The sequence below is a fragment of the Strongylocentrotus purpuratus genome, unplaced genomic scaffold (genome assembly GCF_000002235.5).
Source record: "Strongylocentrotus purpuratus isolate Spur 01 unplaced genomic scaffold, Spur_5.0 spur5_scaffold_6, whole genome shotgun sequence".
NCBI classification, from domain to species: Eukaryota; Metazoa; Echinodermata; class Echinoidea; order Camarodonta; family Strongylocentrotidae; genus Strongylocentrotus; species Strongylocentrotus purpuratus.
Window position 1 is genome coordinate 24,219,723 of NW_022145612.1, and position 17,842 is coordinate 24,237,564.

At 36.1% G+C, this 17,842-nt stretch overlaps 1 protein-coding gene across 1 annotated transcript; it reads left to right on the forward strand.

Moving 5' to 3' along the window:
* The first annotated feature begins 644 nt into the window (after nucleotides 1–644).
* On the forward strand, nucleotides 645–17,673 carry LOC115919106 (histone deacetylase 11-like). The gene is made up of 10 exons (XM_030999930.1): nucleotides 645–972; nucleotides 3,231–3,607; nucleotides 5,134–5,234; nucleotides 8,125–8,151; nucleotides 13,140–13,256; nucleotides 14,646–14,925; nucleotides 15,440–15,509; nucleotides 15,818–15,926; nucleotides 17,055–17,235; nucleotides 17,663–17,673. Exons 1-10 carry the CDS (start codon nucleotides 878–880, stop codon nucleotides 17,671–17,673), a joined length of 1,368 nt encoding a protein of 455 aa, XP_030855790.1. The 5' UTR covers nucleotides 645–877.
* The last annotated feature ends 169 nt before the right edge of the window (nucleotides 17,674–17,842 follow it).

Consider the following 17,842-nt stretch of genomic DNA (forward strand, 5'->3'; position numbering starts at 1 on the left):
TTGCCCCCGACATTTAAAACAAAAACCTAACCCCCCCCCCCCCATAGCTCCGCCCCTGTATTAGGAGCATGCATCTTTCTATAAAAAAAAGTTGTTGTTGCGGGGGCTCCAGTCCCCCAAAGCCCCCCCCCCCCCTGGACATGATATTATAGGGATAATTGGCCCTCGCTCCCTTCTTTCCTCCACGTCTCCCCCTTTCTTTTCTCTCTCTCTCTCTCTCTCTGTCTCTTCCTGTCTCTCTCTCTCTCTCTCTCTTTCTAACTCTCTCTCTCTGTCTTTCTCTCTCTCTCTGTCTCTCTCTGTCTCTCTCTGTCTCTCTGTCTCTCTCTCTCTCTGTCTCTCTCTCTCTCTCTCTCTGCCTCTCTCTTACTCTCGCTACTACTCTCACACTTTCAAAGACTGTCTCCTCTTCCCCCTCCCCAACCCCCTTTCTAGCTCCTAGTTCAAAACCCCGCCCCTTTGCTCTCTCCTTCTCAAACGACCTACCTTTACCAAATATTCTTCATATCATATGAAATTTCATCAATTACATGGTTAAATCTACCATAACGTTAATAATCATTAGTTTCATTACAATTATCCATAACATTTGTCATTTATTTATTGAAAAGTTTTATTATCAGAATTCAGACAGAGAACGACATTTGACCGGGAATGACGTCAATCATGAATATTCATTTTTCAGTTAAGCCGTTCGCGAACATAAACATACGGTACGAAAGCTGTGCGAGACATGATACCATTGCTCACCCGTCCCAACCCGGCGCGGCCCCGCTTACTATTGGGTGGGCTTCGCTGTGATATACTGGACGTCCGACGTGATCGACGTAAACTACAGTTCTAATGCTGTCATCTTGTGCTTAAAATTTTGACGATTATGGCAGAACCAGATGATAGTTTGTTAGCACAGACCACAGATACGGAACCAGCATTAGTCGTAGGTGGAATTAAAGAGAATAGAGAAACCCGATGGTAAGCAACGACTAAGAACATGAGTGACTAGCGATGATTATGATTTAATGATGATTGATGGTGTGAAGTTTGTGTACGGTGTGAAGTGTAACTACAGGTATGTGTGAAAAGATGTGGTTCCTGTCGAGAACTTTACACGTTGTCACTTATATCAAACTGTTATTGATGAAAACTTCAATTGGAATATAACTAAAGCCTTGTTTGTTCACATATAGAATCTAGACAATATAAACTGCCAGGATCGGATTATCCACTTGGTATACCCAGACCGGGGGGTCACTCCCAACATGACTGGCTATGCACCCGCGTCCAGAAAAAGCATCGATAAGGTGTCTTTTTCAGCTACACAGCGTCATCGCCATTTTTCTCAAACAGGGTTTTTTTTCAAGCAATGATCGCACAAAAGCCCAAAAAGGGCACCTTTTCAGGTTCACAGGTCTGGCGTCGTTGACATTTTCCTATAAAAGGGTGTGTTTTTCAAGCACTGATCGCACAAAACCCCCAAAAAGGTTCCTTTCCAGGTTCACAGGTATCTATGTTTTCTTTAAAAAAGGGTCATTTCAGAAAAGGTGCGATACGCCATTAGAAATTTAGGGTCCATTTCAGAGGTTGATGGACACGGGTGGGTAGCACTTTTGTATGAGAGTGACCCCCTGGGACCCAAACATGTCTGGACAGTTGATTTCAACTGTCATTTGAAGATGTTTACAAATACAATGTGAATAGTCAATAGGCCTACATGCAATATTAAATAATGTTATAAATTATTGCTTAGGATAAATACTTATGATGGTTAGTGCTGTTTTATGCACACATTTTGGTAAGTAAAAACTAAAGGCTTTATTTTTGTTTTAGCGTCTGGAGACTGGATACTCAACTCTCCATCATACTGGCAATATATGACTGGGATTGCCTCGAAATCTTCTGGGAAATGTAGCCAAGGAAAGATCAAACCCATTTTTACTACACCACCAATCCAAGGCAAAATAAAATGAAGCGCAATGGCAAATATGCCTCATACATTTGTTACTTAGACATGACAAACAGTCGTTGATTGAGTATGTTATACCCAGACGTTGTGTGTCCAGACAGGTTGTGTATCTGGGCAGTTAATTTAAAATGGTAATTTGAAGAAATTTACAATTTCACAATTCTTTTAAGACCTATGACTATGTTTATAGACAATATTATAAAGGAGACATACATGATGGTTAGTGCTATTTGATACACACATTTAGGTTAATCCAAAGACAAAAGTGAAAGCTTTATTTTTGTTAGTGTCTGGACACACAACCCCCATCATACTGGCATACAGTATTAGATTTACAGGACCTTTGCGTTGCTTCATGCATACCTTTTCCCCCGATAAGCCATGATTTACTGCGCCAAATGTGAATGAGCTTAAAGGATCTGCTGAAAACAGCTAGGAAAATTCTAGCCTACAGGCTTGGCCTTCCTTGGTGATATGAAATGAGATGATATCATCAAAATATACACCAGACTCTCTGGAGAACCACAACATCAATATTAGTACACGAATGTTTACAGTTTATGTACAGTACAAGCACCCCTCTCCACTTTATGCTAACCATGGGAATCACCTTCAGCATTCGCTAAAATCCTTCCCTTCCAGCCTATCCAAACAAATATGAATTTACAGCAATATTAGGCAAAAATAGAGAATATTGACAATAATAATGGCAATGAGCATACCTTGTACAATGTACAAGGGGGAGGTTGTGTGACATTAATACAAAAATAAAGCCTTTTCTCTTGCCTTCGGATTTAACAAGAAATTCTTTAATTAGTATTAACCATCATGAATATTTCATCTTTTAAATATTGTCGAGCATAAATTTTAAAAGATTTATGAAATATAGTGCTTGTAATTACACTTCTTCAAATTACAATTTTAAATCATCTGTATGGATAACGTGTGGGTATACAATGTACAGTAGGTTTAGACCAAGACTGGCCTTATGATTTAGGCCTCCAAATTAATTGGCTAGGCTTAGTCCTGAGCTGTAAACTAGGGAGCTATCTTAAACTCAGTGTAAAATACTTACCGGTAGCCAAAAGCTGCCACTGAATACCAAAGTTGGATATGGTAAGTATGCTCTTTTAGCCGAAAACCGAGTAAAGTACTTGTATTTCTGACATAAATATTGAATTGAATATCAGCCCAGATGTCAGTTGTATGATATCTTAACATTTGCTGATCAATATCAATGTTTTCCTTTTGATTTGTTATCTCTCAGTGAAGACACCAGCATGGAGGAGGAGGCTGTGAGTGATGATCCAACTAATGGTGAGGAGGTCCGGCTTTCAGAGATAAATGACGAACCGGAACAAAGCCTAGTTTCTATGCAGGAAGATAGACACGTTGAAAGAAGAACTTCTGAAAGTGATGACATAGAAGAGGAAGAAAGAGAGGAGGAAAGCACGGAACAAGAGATTGCAGAACAATATGCTAAAATAAGGGAAAGAATTCAAAAATCAAAACTGTATGTGAATGTGGAGCCTCATCAGTGGCCTATAATCTACTCACCCGATTACAATATTAGCTTCCTTGGATTCGAGAAACTCCATCCATTTGACTCAGGAAAATGGGGGAAGGTGTACAATCTACTCAAAAGTAAGTGGAGAACCCTTAAGAAGCATCTTTAGAAGAAGCATGTTAAAAAATGTTATAATTTTAGCTCCTAGCAAAAGCACTCAGACGTCTTGTTTGCAGTGCAGTGTTGAATGCATTTCCAGTCATGTATAGTAAACTGTAGTGTGGGTTTGTCTTGTTGGTGGAATTTTGTTTAGCTCTATATTCATCTAAAACCATTTTGAGGTGCATAGAAACCAATGCCTTCAGTACATTTACCTTGGCTTATCCAAGCTTATGTGCGATACCCAAAAAATTCATGGAATTTCTTTCTATACTACTCTCCATGCACTACACCTGGATCAGAACATAATGCTGAAGATGAGATCAGACAAAACTCGTGGGGTTCACCAAGGTTTTCCATTGAAAATTTGAAATTCTTTGGTATGAAATCTGCTTCTGTGGATTCCCAATCAATGCATAATTGAAAACACTAATGATACTTTGAGAAAAGTTACACTCTCCAATCCCAACTCAATCTAGAAGATGATTAGGTGATTAGGTAATTAGGAGTTTTAAATGTAAAATTACCAATCAGTATGAGAAAGTGAAGAAATCTAGACTAGTGCACACCTAAAGCGGCTACCTTTAATTTTTACTGAACCTGCTAATACAGGCAGTTTGAAGGTACTTATTGTATTATAATTCATCGCAGGTAGGTTCAAATGGGTAGTAAATGTAGCACATAGATTCTCCATTGCATCATAATACAGTGAATTCATTATAATAAAGCTAATTAAGCTATGCATCAGCCACCAGATTTATTATTAACCAAAAGCCCCAGATGATAATGTCACTGTCTTTTGGTAAACTGTTTTTTGTTGTTTTTCTCTGGCAGACTTATATCCTTTCATGTGGTTGCTGCATTATTGCTTGTTTAAATGCATTTCCAATGAGAAATGGATCTTATTATGAGCACTTCATGAGCATCGCAATTCGGTAGACATGGAGGGGGGGGGGGGTTGGGATGTGAGAAACCTCCCCATTAAATTTTCTGTTGGCAAATCATGAAAAATGACACTGTGATCAAACATTTCAGTTCATCAGAACATTTGGTGAAATACCTTCAAGGAGGGGTGGGATGTGATAAACCCCCTCCCCATTACATTTTCTGTTGGCAAATCATGAAAATTGACACTGATCAAACATTTTGGCTAGTTTATCAGAACATTTGGTGGAACTCCTTCATTCAAATTGGTTGAGAAATGCCAATGATTATCAAGTTGCATAGAGATATGAGAGCCTTGTGCAACATGTGCAGTACTGTATGCAATAATTTCCCTTTTTCCACGTTGTCTGTCAGTTTTATGTATGTAAAGGGGTAAACACTTGAGACTGTCTTCTGAAAAATACTCATTGTATGACTTGAAACTAAGTGCAATATTCAGAAATTACACACAGTGTATTTATACTCTAGTATTAACTCCACTTATTGTTTATTTCATAGCTTCTTTAAATTTGACATTTAATACAAACTAATTGTCTTTTTATTTCCTTTGTTTCTTTAGAAGAAGGGATGTTTTGTGACGAGACAACAGTCTGCCCTTTAGAAGCCACAGAAGATGATCTCTTAGTAGCACATACAAAGCAATACATCTCTCGTTTAAAGGTACAATGCTATCCATAATATATTCTTTAGAATATTCTCTCTTCCCCAGACTTGCCACCGTGTGTAATTGTCTTGGGTGCTAAAGAAAATATTTGCCTCTGCTGAAGCAGACATTTAAAATTCTGCTCATTCTATTCAGATGTATTATGTACTCATGCAGTGGCAAAATGGATTGCACAACTACAGTTGCACAATGATAGCCGTTTTGGTGTTCTCCCCTCATCTTAAGATGACACATTATCTACACTAAGTCGTCGCTGTTTTCACGAAGTGACGGTAGTGAAAAAAAAATGCATTCACTTTGCGTTACGATTTTCCTCACTACCGTCACTTCGTGAAAACAAGGACGAAGTTATGTGTAGAATTTGAAATGACGCACACCTCATAAAGTGGTACTGTGGAGACTGTATGCATCCTGTATACAGGAATTCTTGTACTTACATGTATTCAGTAATCACTTGCTACTGTGAGGCTAGAACACAAATCCATACTCTGATAATATTACATCTGCAGTGCATGTGGCAGAGACCCACTTTTCATATATAAAAGAAGACCTTATTTATCAATTGAGATTATCAAGCCTGCTTTTTCTATCTACAAATGTGCAGGGGAAAGAAAATGACATTTTATCCATACGCTATTTACATGACTATCTCTATTGGGTGGGATATGTGCATTGACATTAACAATTTTGATTAAGGTAATCAGTTTCTACACATGCTGAGCAACATGTACACATACAATGTACATGTGCATGCAAATGGCTCAAAAGCCAGTCCAATTTTGATCATTATTTGATAATTGAGATAACATCTAAGTCTGCATAATCTAATTTCATACTCGGGTAGGTGAAATACACTCCCATTGGTGACACTAAGAGAAATGTATTTATCCTAACCGAATTCCAGTGTGATGCAAATTCATTTCATCAACAGTAGTTGCATAAATTTCAGCCTGTCAAAATAGCGCTCTGCATGCCCAAGTATATTTCCTATTAGCCTGATGAAGGCCAAGTAATTCATGGAATGACCGAGGAGAGGAGATACAGTTTCATCCTCCTTATCTATCTGAATTCTCTCGTTCATGTACGTGTATAAAGGAATGCCAGGACTGAGTAATGACAGAAACAATGAAAGCAAAAAGTAAACATAGATGATGGTTTATTTTACTTATAAATACTACATCCTTTCTTTCTTGCTGTGCCTGATAATTCATAAAGCAAAAATCCGTGCATTTTCTTCTAATAAAGGAATTGGGTATTCTACTATAAATTGATTAATTTTATTCTGATATGCACTGTAAACTGTGTTGAATACTCTGTATGAATAAAAAGAAATGGTAGGGCCAGTACATAGGATAATAGTGATATATTTGAAATTTGGTATTATAGACTTGTCAAAATATGTAATCTTTTGCATGTCAGCTACTTTGAATGTGAATGCTATCATATTTCATTGTGAAATTATTTGGGTGTTAATGTTGAGAGTTTAAGTTTTTTGAGATTGTTTGGTATACTTTATTCACATCTTCTCAATATCATGATCTATGATGAATCCATGAATATTATCATTCTCATATCTGTAATATATGCACCACTTTTAATAATCCTATGCCATTTACATCATTTATTGTAAAAATAATCTTCAGCAATCTCCAACTCTTTCATTCTATATATGTAAAGATCATGAGGCCTTAGGAGGGTGAACCTGGTTATATGTTTAGTATTGGGTAGATTGGTTAGTGGTTACCATGCATGTTATATTCATCCTATACCATAGTAGACTCTACATAGATGTAGGTTGTATAATGTTGTCTCTCCTTTAATAAATCTTGGACCATTATCCCCTAGACTACTTGTTCTCTTCCCCCTCCCGTCAGACATCAACCTCTTGAAAACAGAACTCCATATATGAAATTTACCACTTTGACAAATTGGCAATTAATTCCTAGGACAAGTACTTGTTTGGACAACTGCCACCCATTTACCAGTCAACTCTGGGCAATTTCTACTTTCAATTGCTATCAGTACTTTCATTCCTAGACTGCAGTATTTTTGTAGTGATACGTATTACTAAAGTATCAGCAAATGCTGTAGTCTGAATAATAATGTATGTATATGTAAGACCTAGAGAGATACAAGAGGATGTTGATCGCATGGGTGTTGTCATAGAGGAGGGGGGGGGGGGGGGGGTGGGTTAGTTACCCAAAACATTTATTTTCTCAGTTCTAAAGCAAAACTGAACATTCACAGTTTCACACCCAAATTTCCAGTCATATGAGCTAATTCATTAATGCATATATACCGGTAGTGTAAATTTTAGAATTGATATATTGCAGTACGAAGGAACATGCAGGATAGCATATTCTATCATTAATTGTCCCTAAACAGATGCGAGAAAGTATCAAAACCAGTGCCACCTGCTGCCATCTGCCAACATATTATCCATGGTTGCTTACATGTGTCAATGTGTCATAGAAAAAAGGGGAAAAATATTAGCATGGGGGACATACATGTATATGAAACACTTTCACAGAACAGATATTTCATCTTTAGAGTAGATTCTATCGTTTTTCATTTTAATATCAACGCATTTATAATCGATTGAAAACCCATACAAAATTCTTGCTTTATTCGGTAGATGCATTGCAAAATCTATTTTATATAACAATCAGTAATGTAACAATGTTCATCTATCACATCACAAGAAACAAATTGTCCCTCAAAGGCAATAATGTTATTTTAAGTGTTTTTATGGTGGTGGCTGATTAATTTCTATTTATATTTTTGTCTTCAAATCAGTATTAAACTTGAGAAATATACACTTGTGCGTTTTTACCCTGTATGCATTTCCTATGGGCTCTACAATGCTACATCCACTCATCTTTGCAGAAGGATATATCAGAGGGCTTTCCTAAGGTACACATTATTTATCGACTTCCGCCTCTTAGAACCATCATTCATTTCAAATCTCATGTAGACCTTTCCCTTTTGGAGTTTATAATATATTTTTATTTTGGACAATATGATTTCTTTTAGTTTGTGTATTTATTTTTAAATATTTTGTTTTTCTGTATCTAAATGTAAAAGTAGTCTAGATTTGATATTTTACAGTTTACAGTCCACATTTCTGTTACTTTTCCATATTTTATTTTTAATTTCTTGTCCTCAGTTTATATATTCTGTACCCTGAGTGAATATTGATGTGAAAATCGGTTTAGTGTTTGTGGTAATCAGAGTAGGTTTCAACAAATCGCAAGTTCCACTATACCGAATGTTGTATACTTTTATGTAAGCACGCTGAAAGGCTGAACTGATCTTTAGGTCATTTATCGTAACTCCTTTGGCAAATCAGAGACATTGGTGATTAATTCTTAAACACTCTATTATGTGGATATTATCAACATGCAGAAAGCACTTATTATTATTTTCTTATTACAACTAGATTGGGAACATTTATTTTGAACTGGCTTCATTTTGTTATTCTCTGTCTGCGTATTGCCTATGTGTACATGTACCTCCCAACTAATTAACTCTGCCTATAGAGCTCAGACAAAATTGCATTGTGAGATCAAAAGAGATGTCAAATTTAGACTTATTTGAAAAAAGTATATGTATCCTCTTAGAATTAAGTTATTTGAAACCAGCTGTATTTGACAGGCATGCATGTACATTACAGAAGTGATAAAAACAAGACCTGATGCAGCCAGGTCTTATAATCTCATTCTTTCACTAATTTGCTTATTACTCTACTAAGAAAACAAAAAGAACACCGAAATAATTACAAATAAACACACAAACTTTGCAGCTGATGAGAAAAGTGAAGGTTTTAATATTAATAATTAAAAGTCAATAAATCAAATTGATTCACTGGATTACTAATGCTGGGTATGTGGCAGATTTAAAATTCATCCCCTGGTCATAGCAACATTTTCTGCACCTGCTTTGCTAAAATTGACATTTACAAAGGGCGATTTTTTCATAAAGGCCTACCGGTATATGTTATTTTTCCTACCATAGCCATTTTTGTTTTTCAGAGCTCATTTAGAGCACCCAAGTTAAAAATGAAATTGCTCATTGCTTCGGTTTATGAATTTTATAAATTTTTCCATGCATTTTATTTTATGTTTTTTATATAAGATTTCATGAGAGGCATATTTTTATTGATGACATAATTTCTGCATTTGTTGACATTTATAACCTACCAGTACATATACGACAGGGCTCACTCAAGCTAACAGGCGTCTGAACCTCAAAAATTAATTGCAGATCGACCCCCAAAATGTCAGAATATTAACAGAAGCCACATCATGTGTGCTAAGAGACCCACAGTACTTTTCTATAGACTCCTTTTTACATAAATAGTGTGGGGCCTTCCCTATTGTATTCTGTAAAAGGGATCTATAGGTATTCTGAGAAATGCTATAATTAACTTGAAAGAAGAAATCAATACATGTAGCAGTCATAACAAGCCTTGAAATTACATTTTTAAGGTTTCAAAAAGACCATTTAACATTTTGGGGGAATAATAACAGGTTCCAGGTGACTAATCAAGAAGGAGAGAAAAAGAGAGATCCGAAAAGAGAGGGCACAAAAGTTATATGCAGTACTCATTCAACGATATGACCCTTTAAAATTCTCTGTGCTCTTTAAAAAACATTTTTTTTATATGTTGCAAAAATGTTAACAACAGCATGACCAAACATTTAAAGATGAAGTTGAGTTCTGGTCATTAGATTGCATTGTGAAAGAAACGGTGTGGAATCGACCAGAAAAGGTTGATCATCTAGCATATAAGAATTTGTGTGTATTGCAAGGTTCTGGAATCATCAAATTATTTTTCACTTCTTCCCAGAACTCAACCTTCTCTTTAAACGCCTTTAAATTCAACAACAACATTTTATGAAATTTGCTGAAGCAGCAGACTCCCACTGAGAGCCACATGGGCCAGTCAAGTGGTTCACTGTATCTCTGAATAATTACAAAACATGCAATACAAAGGAACAAACTAATACTAACATGAAATAAAAGCTAAAAGCAAAAAATACATCACTTTACCATATGTTCGCTTGTGTATGACCAGTGCCTTTTCTATTTTCAAGGTGAACTCATCAGTATGTTTTTTTGTAATAACTCTTCAGCAACAAAGCTTTTTAATAGAGGGATGAAGAAACTGCAATACCCCCAAAATGGGTCTTGCTGTAGTATCTGAAATACCACATGCACTTCCATTTCACTTGTAAAGAATTGTGAGCTCTTTACCCATCTACTTGTTGTGAGACAGTGATTTTTGAAATGTTTTATTTTTAAAATTATTATTTTTATTATAAAAAAAAAAAAAATCATTTTGTTAATGTATTTTTTTATTTATTATTACTATTATTATTATTGTTATTATTTTATTATTATTATTATTATTATTATTATTATTATTTTATTTTATTTTATTTTTTCGGGGGGGGGGGGGGGGGGGGGTGGGTACAAATTTAAGCATTTGAAGGGAATTAAAAATAGTCTTGTTCTATGAAGAAGGTGCATTGCAACCGATTTTGTAATCATTCTGTAATTATGTATATGTTTCTCCAATAACATAAATGTAAATGCATACAGCTAAAACGACCCTGAATTAGGCAGCATAATAAGTATCTCCATAGCTTCACATAGTTTCCACTTCCTGAAATTGAGTCTGAGTGTATGAGTGAGTCATGCCAAATCAAAAGAAAAAAAAAATATCATTAAAAAAATGTGATGTGCCTAAGCCCTCATCATCAAAATCATCATACATGTATAACTATAATACTAGTGAAAAATATGTGGGTTTTTTTTTTCCTTTAGTGTCAGACCTGATAAAAGTAATAGGCTGCCTGTATGGAAGATTATTACATGTATCATTATACATTTGTAGTCTTTAATGCCAATACATCACCATTACCGTGAAAAAGACGTTTCTGTTGCTTATTTTGCTCTCCCATTCATTCCAGAATCCCACATACTTTTACCAAAATCTATATAATGATTATATGTACATTTCGTAGCTAGGATCAAAAAGGCTTATTCCTTTGAAAAAATGCAATCATTGAATGATTGTCTGATTCGCTAATATTTGAGTATACAATTTATTAAAACTAATTGGATTGATTGAGCTGCCATAATTGAATTAAGCTATATGTAATCTGATGGAGAATTGCCCATGTGATGCTAGCAGTACAGGAGGCAAAACAGAAGGCATTTTATTATGTTATGATAACCCTTAATACATATCTTCAACCCCTAATACCCTAATGAATTCACTGTCAATACAGATGAAATCTACAATGTACATCTACATCTGTCTGTTACATGTAGTGTACATACCGTATGCTGAGCATGTATGCAGTATAATATTGGTTATTCATATCATAAAGTGTTTTGCAAAGTGATAACCTAATTCTTATTCGTGCAGGGGCTTGCACTAGGGCTTGCTGCCTGTGCAACACGTACTTGCACACACACATACACACACACACACACACCCCTACCCACACACGTAGCTCCAGTTGAGAGTGTGATATTCATGAGTTTTTCTTCTCCATCCATCTCACTTTACACCTAGACATACCCCTTAGGCACCTTCAATATAATATTGCATAATTTGTAAGGTGGGATGCGCTTCCAGAGGGAATTTATGGTACGCAAAACCCACAGAGCTTTACCGCATTGCTTACCGTACAAATATAACTATCACTAGGTGTTATTTATACGTGCCTATCTCTTACAAGGAGAAAGCAAAATAGTCATTAAGTATTCACAGATATTATTTCAGTGCCTCTGTCATTAGAACCATTGTATTTTATCTGAGCTATGAATACCACTTGTTAAGAATTTGTTATCGAATAAAGCTTTGGAGTGCTGGTTAGAAATAAAGAATCAAAAGATAAACTGAATAGAATTTGAGGGAAGGGGGGAATTCTGTAACATAATCAGACATCTAGGCCTTATAATTGTATGTGGGTGTCAATGTTCTTTGAGCAAACATTGTAATGTAAACATTTTTGTCAGTTTATCATGATTTTATATTATTGGTGCATACATGTATGAGGTAGCACAATGTTGCACTACCATCAGAGTTTGGTATTTCACTGTTGGGTAACGTGTCATATTATTAATTTTGGCATCTTGTTATATGATCTGCAAGACTTGAATCAAATTATTTGTGCATTTAATAGGCCTAAATATTAGAAAGAAATGAATGATTGATTTGAAATGATATCAAACTTCAAGCTTGTACATAGACTTGAAAATATGCAGTTCTTGTATTAAGAATACAGTTAATGACACAATTTCTATCATGATTAATGAGTAGAGTACATGTGTATTTCTGATATCTAGAACATTTTGGGAAAGCTTTTTTCCTGAAGATAAAATGCATAAAGTATTTGACAGGGACTACAAATATTGGGAGAGGGTAGTAGTTAAGATGTACGGGAGGACCTCCTTTGTTTGCTTATTCTATACAACTGAGCCCCGTCTTGTAAAGAGTTGATAGCAATTGCAACTTTGTACATAAGAGATAGGAGACTGCAAACTTGAGATTTATTGAAGTACTTGCGATTGATGGGGCCCTAGAGAGGAAACTGAAAAAGCTCTGTAAGAAAAAGATCTGTAAGAAGTAAAACCAAAGAGATTTTAAAATTGTTTCATATGGCTTAACAATACTTATGAATTATATGATCGTGTGTTTAATTTATATGTAATTCTTAAAAATCTGTAAGAGTTTAAGGAAACAAATTGGTAGTAGATTTCTATATTCCTTCATTTTAAATATTCACTCAGTCACTGGCATAAAGACACAATGTATCATTGCATGTCAAGCACTGTTGAAGACATGTGATTTAATTTCCCCCATTTTGTTCTTTGTTTTTTTTCAGTGGAGTATTTCTGTAGCGGGTATAACAGAAATACCTCCTGTCGCTCTTCTTCCAAACTACATTGTTCAGAAGAAAGTGTTAAGACCACTCAGATTACAAACTGGTGGATCTATCTTGGTAAGTTTCTTACATCAAGAAGAATATTTGTGGTTTCACTTATTTTTAACAGAAAAACTTGAAAGAACTCTTTGTTTGATGTAAAAAAAAAAGTTATATTTTGCATCATACATCTTGGATGTTGCTGGCTGTGGTCTGTAAAAAACACACCCAGTTGTAGAATAGTAAACTGAAGGCAAAATTTAGGTTGTCCATGAAACATTTACAATGCCTCCTTTAACTTATCATGGCCACCATTCACAAATGTTAATTGGATTAATGTGTAGCATATAGTGTTGTATACAAATGTTCCATTTTTTTCAGAAAGGCAAATTGCCAACCAAAATGTAATATGAAACCCCTGATTATCGATAGTTCCAACTGCAGTTGTATGTGGTGTATAGACCGGACCTAGATGTATTTGTCACACACATGCATTGGCAATGTTTGCTGCAAAACTTTCATTTAAATTGAATGACTAGATCAATATGTTCATTCCCTTGTCCATGGTCTTTCTCGTTAATGGCAGTATTGAAAAGAAATCCCATGAGAAGAAAACAACACTTGCTGACCAGAAATTGATATTTTAGATGTTTAGCGGTTATGGTAAGATTCTTTTATCAGGTTAATACAATTCCAAATACATGTACAGGCTGCCAAACTAGCTATGGGGAGAGTGTGAGCAATAAACATTGAAATTGGATTCCTCCACTTTTTCAGTAATCCAATCCAAAAAAGATATTTGATATAGCGCCTTTTCCTTGCAGGTACAAAGCGCTGCACACATGCTCGACAATGTTTGGGCCACTTAAAAACAAAAGTTAGACACTTCTCAGAGATCAGCAAAGTATATGTAGGCTGGTAATAAAGTAATTTCTAGCAGAAAAGATGTGACTTGAGTAGTTTCTTGAACTGGTCAACAGATGAGGCCGTCTGCACAGCAGTAGGTAGTTGGTTCCACAGTTTTGCAGCAACCGATGGAAAAGACAATTCACCAGCACGTTTCTTAGAGAGACACTGAGTGAGCCAGATGGATGATGATGAGCGGGTATTTCGGACTCGAGGACGACGAACCAAGCAGTCAGCTATGTACGGGGGACATCGGTGGTTGAGAGACTTGTAGACCAGTAGTAGGATCTTAAAAGCTATTCTCTGTCGTACAGGCAGCCAATGGAGTTCAAGTCGAAGTGGTGTTATGTGAGTCCGAAGAGGAGCAGAGAAGACAAGCCTTGCCGCTGAGTTTTGGAGTCTCTGAAGACGATCAAGGTCCCTCTGGCTGAGAACACTGAAGAGACTGTTGCAGTAGTCGTAAGCAAAGAGCAGGCTTCTGTACTCACACAAACATCACCTAAGCTCTGCTCTTCCTCCTAAGCTCTGTCATTTATTAAATTCATACCTTATTCCTTACAGGCTGCCAAACTAGCCATGGAGAGAGGCTGGGCAATCAACATTGGAGGTGGATTCCACCACTGTTCCAGTAAACAAGGCGGAGGCTTCTGCGCTTACGCTGACATCACCTTGGCTCTACGCTTCCTCTTCCATCAAGGTACCATAAAGAAGGCTATGATCTTAGATCTGGATGCACATCAAGGCAACGGCCACGAGAGGGACTTCATGCAAGATAAAGAGTCTGTCTATATACTGGATGTCTACAACAGGCATATATACCCACGGGATGGATTCGCAAAGAGTTAGTATTCATTAATTCACATTTTTAGAAATATTAGTATGACACTTAGAGTAAAATAATATGCTGGATGACTGATATGATATGTGCTGTGCTCTAGACCAGCTCTAGATGATATGTCACTAAATTCTTAATCTCTAGGTTTTGCATTGGATATCTAACCACCATTTGCTAAGACATTTGAGTATGCAACCACAAATGATGCATAAGTGGATCTGCTTGGGATATGACATTAGTTAGTTAATGCCCTTCAACTGTCCGTTACATGTAGATGATTTTCTACCAATACTAGTTGCCTGATATACCTACAATTAAACTCTACCATTAAACTCTACCATTGGAATCAGTTGCCACTCAGCATGCAATATTTCTGGTGTAGATTGTTTTAAAAATCCTTCAGGATTCACTTGTTCGGTTCCTTCATAATCTGCACCTCAAGCACATTGCTCAACGTGTATGTAGAGTTGATGCATTACAAATACTTTCATCTTAACATCAGTTTTTTTTTCTTCTACAGGGGGCATCAGCCGAAAGGTAGAAGTGAACTACTTCATTGCAGATGAGCAATATATGACATTGGTTGCAAGGTTGGTAGCATTTTAGATTGTCAAACTATAAGGCTTATGGTTTTCAGAATTAAATACAGAGGATTGAGCATGCATTGTAGAGATTATGAAGAGTAAACTTGAACATCACCTAACTGCCAAGGTTTAGACTTTTGTATGAAAGATTGTTATTATTATTATTTCTCTCAACTGATTCAAAGTAATCTTATATATTTAAACTGTGGTACAAACAATGAGAGCCCCCATAAAATATTATCAGCCAGTAAATTTAAGTAACTATTTATCAAGTATTGTTGCATTCTAACTAAAGGAGTGTATTGTTCCTACAGTAACCTGGAAGCAGCATTGAATGAATTTGTTCCTGACATACTGGTCTACAATGCTGGCACAGATTCCCTAGAAGGAGACCCACTGGGAGCTCTCTCCATCACTCCTCAGGTACGTATTTAAATATCTGATTTAAAAATATGCATCCCATAGTGCTGTGGTGAATTATAGTCTTCCACAGTGCTGTTGGAAGACATGGTCTTTCACAGTACCTTTGTTATACTTAATCTTCCATAGTGTTGTGGTAAAGCATAGCCTTCCATTGTGCTTTCATTAAATATAAACTTCCTCAATGCTGTGGTGAAACAAAGTCTTCCGTACCAGTTTGAACATGGTCTTTCATAGTGCTGTGGTGTATTATAGTCTACCACAGTGCTGTGGTGAATTATAGTCTACCACAGTGATGCGGTGAATTATAGTCTACCACAGTGCTGTGGTGAATTATAGTCTACCACAGTGATGCGGTGAATTATAGTCTGCCACAGTGCTGTGGTGAATTATAATCAACCACAGTGCTGTGGTGAATTACAGTCTACCACAGTGCTGTGGTGAATTACAGTCTACCACAATGCTGTGGTGAATTACAGTCTGCCATGGTGCTGTGGTGAAACATAGTCTTCCATACCAGTTTGAACATGGTCTTTCACAGTGCTGTGGTGAATTATAGTCTACCACAGTGCTGTGGTGAATTATAGTCTACCACAGGGCTGTGGTGAATTATAGTCTACCACAGTGATGTGGTGAATTATAGTCTACCACAGTGCTGTGGTGAATTACAGTCTTCCATAGTGCTGTGGCGAAACATTGCCTTTTATGGTGCTGGTGGCGTAACATATTTTCCTACAGTGTTGTGGTAAAACATAGTCTTCAATACCATTTGGGAACATGGTCGTACACAGTGTTGTGGTGCAATATAGTCTTCCATACCCTTTCGGAACATAGCCTTCAACAGTGCTGTGGTGACACTGCACTGTTTCAAGAGCTGTGATTAGTAGATCTAATATTTTATTTTCAAATGAAGATATTTGGCTATGTATAAAATATATAATATATATACACAAATGTGACAATGTAGTATGTATAGTGTTCCACAGTGCTACAATGGAGGACATCCATTTACATTGCTGTGTTAACTCTGCTCTCTTTGAAGGGCTGTGATGGATCAATCTTTTGAAGAGGTTCTTTTTGAGCACCTGAGAAAATGTAATACAAATGGTTGTCTCATTCATTTCATTACAGGGAATAATCAAACGTGATATGATGGTGTTTGAATTCGCTCGTGACCGACCAAAGCCTATTCCGATCGTCATGGTGACGTCTGGAGGATACCAAAGAAACAATGCAGATATCATAGCTGCTTCAATCCTCAACCTATGGAGGAGAGGACTTATATCATGTCCAGAAGCAGAAGAATTTCAAGGTAATGACATTTTAAATATCATTTCAGATGATTCTGTCAGAGATACTCTACACTATATGAATCCGAGGTAGTTGGAAATTGTTTCTATTCATTGCACTGAAAAGAGTATTTGTCCTTGATAGTACCGAGTAGCAGGAGTTTAAAATACATTTTCCTCAATCAAATACAAAATTGAAAGCAAGCTGTAATTAGTTGTGAGATTGTCTATTCAAGCATCTAATGACTTGTTTAGAAAAGGTAGCATTTTTTAAAATATGCTTATGAATCATGATGGCTTGTGCTAAACTTTGGTTCTCCCTTTAACAAATTCTTAAGTTTTGAGTTTAAAATATCCTTTATTTGAATTACTTCAACACTATTGGAACTCTGTGAATTCCAATTCCAGCCACAAATCTCTACATATTATTTAGTTATGGCTTATTCACAGATTTGATATGACATAATATATGATTAATTTAATTTGTACATATGGTTCAACTATGGATATTTTCTTTTTATTTGTAACTCGTGTACATGGATAGGTATACAACATCAACTATTTAATTGTTACCAACTTGAATACATTTGTAACATTGTGTTATGTTGTTAATAAAATTCAAATTCAAAT

Coding starts and splice junctions, on each gene's coding strand:
- LOC115919106 (XM_030999930.1), top strand. CDS start 878: ATGGCAGAACCAGATGATAGTTTGTTAGCACAGACCACAGATACGGAA. Junction 3,608..5,133: donor GGTGTACAATCTACTCAAAA/GTAAGTGGAGAA, acceptor TTGTTTCTTTAG/AAGAAGGGATGTTTTGTGAC. Junction 14,926..15,439: donor ACGGGATGGATTCGCAAAGA/GTTAGTATTCAT, acceptor TTTCTTCTACAG/GGGGCATCAGCCGAAAGGTA.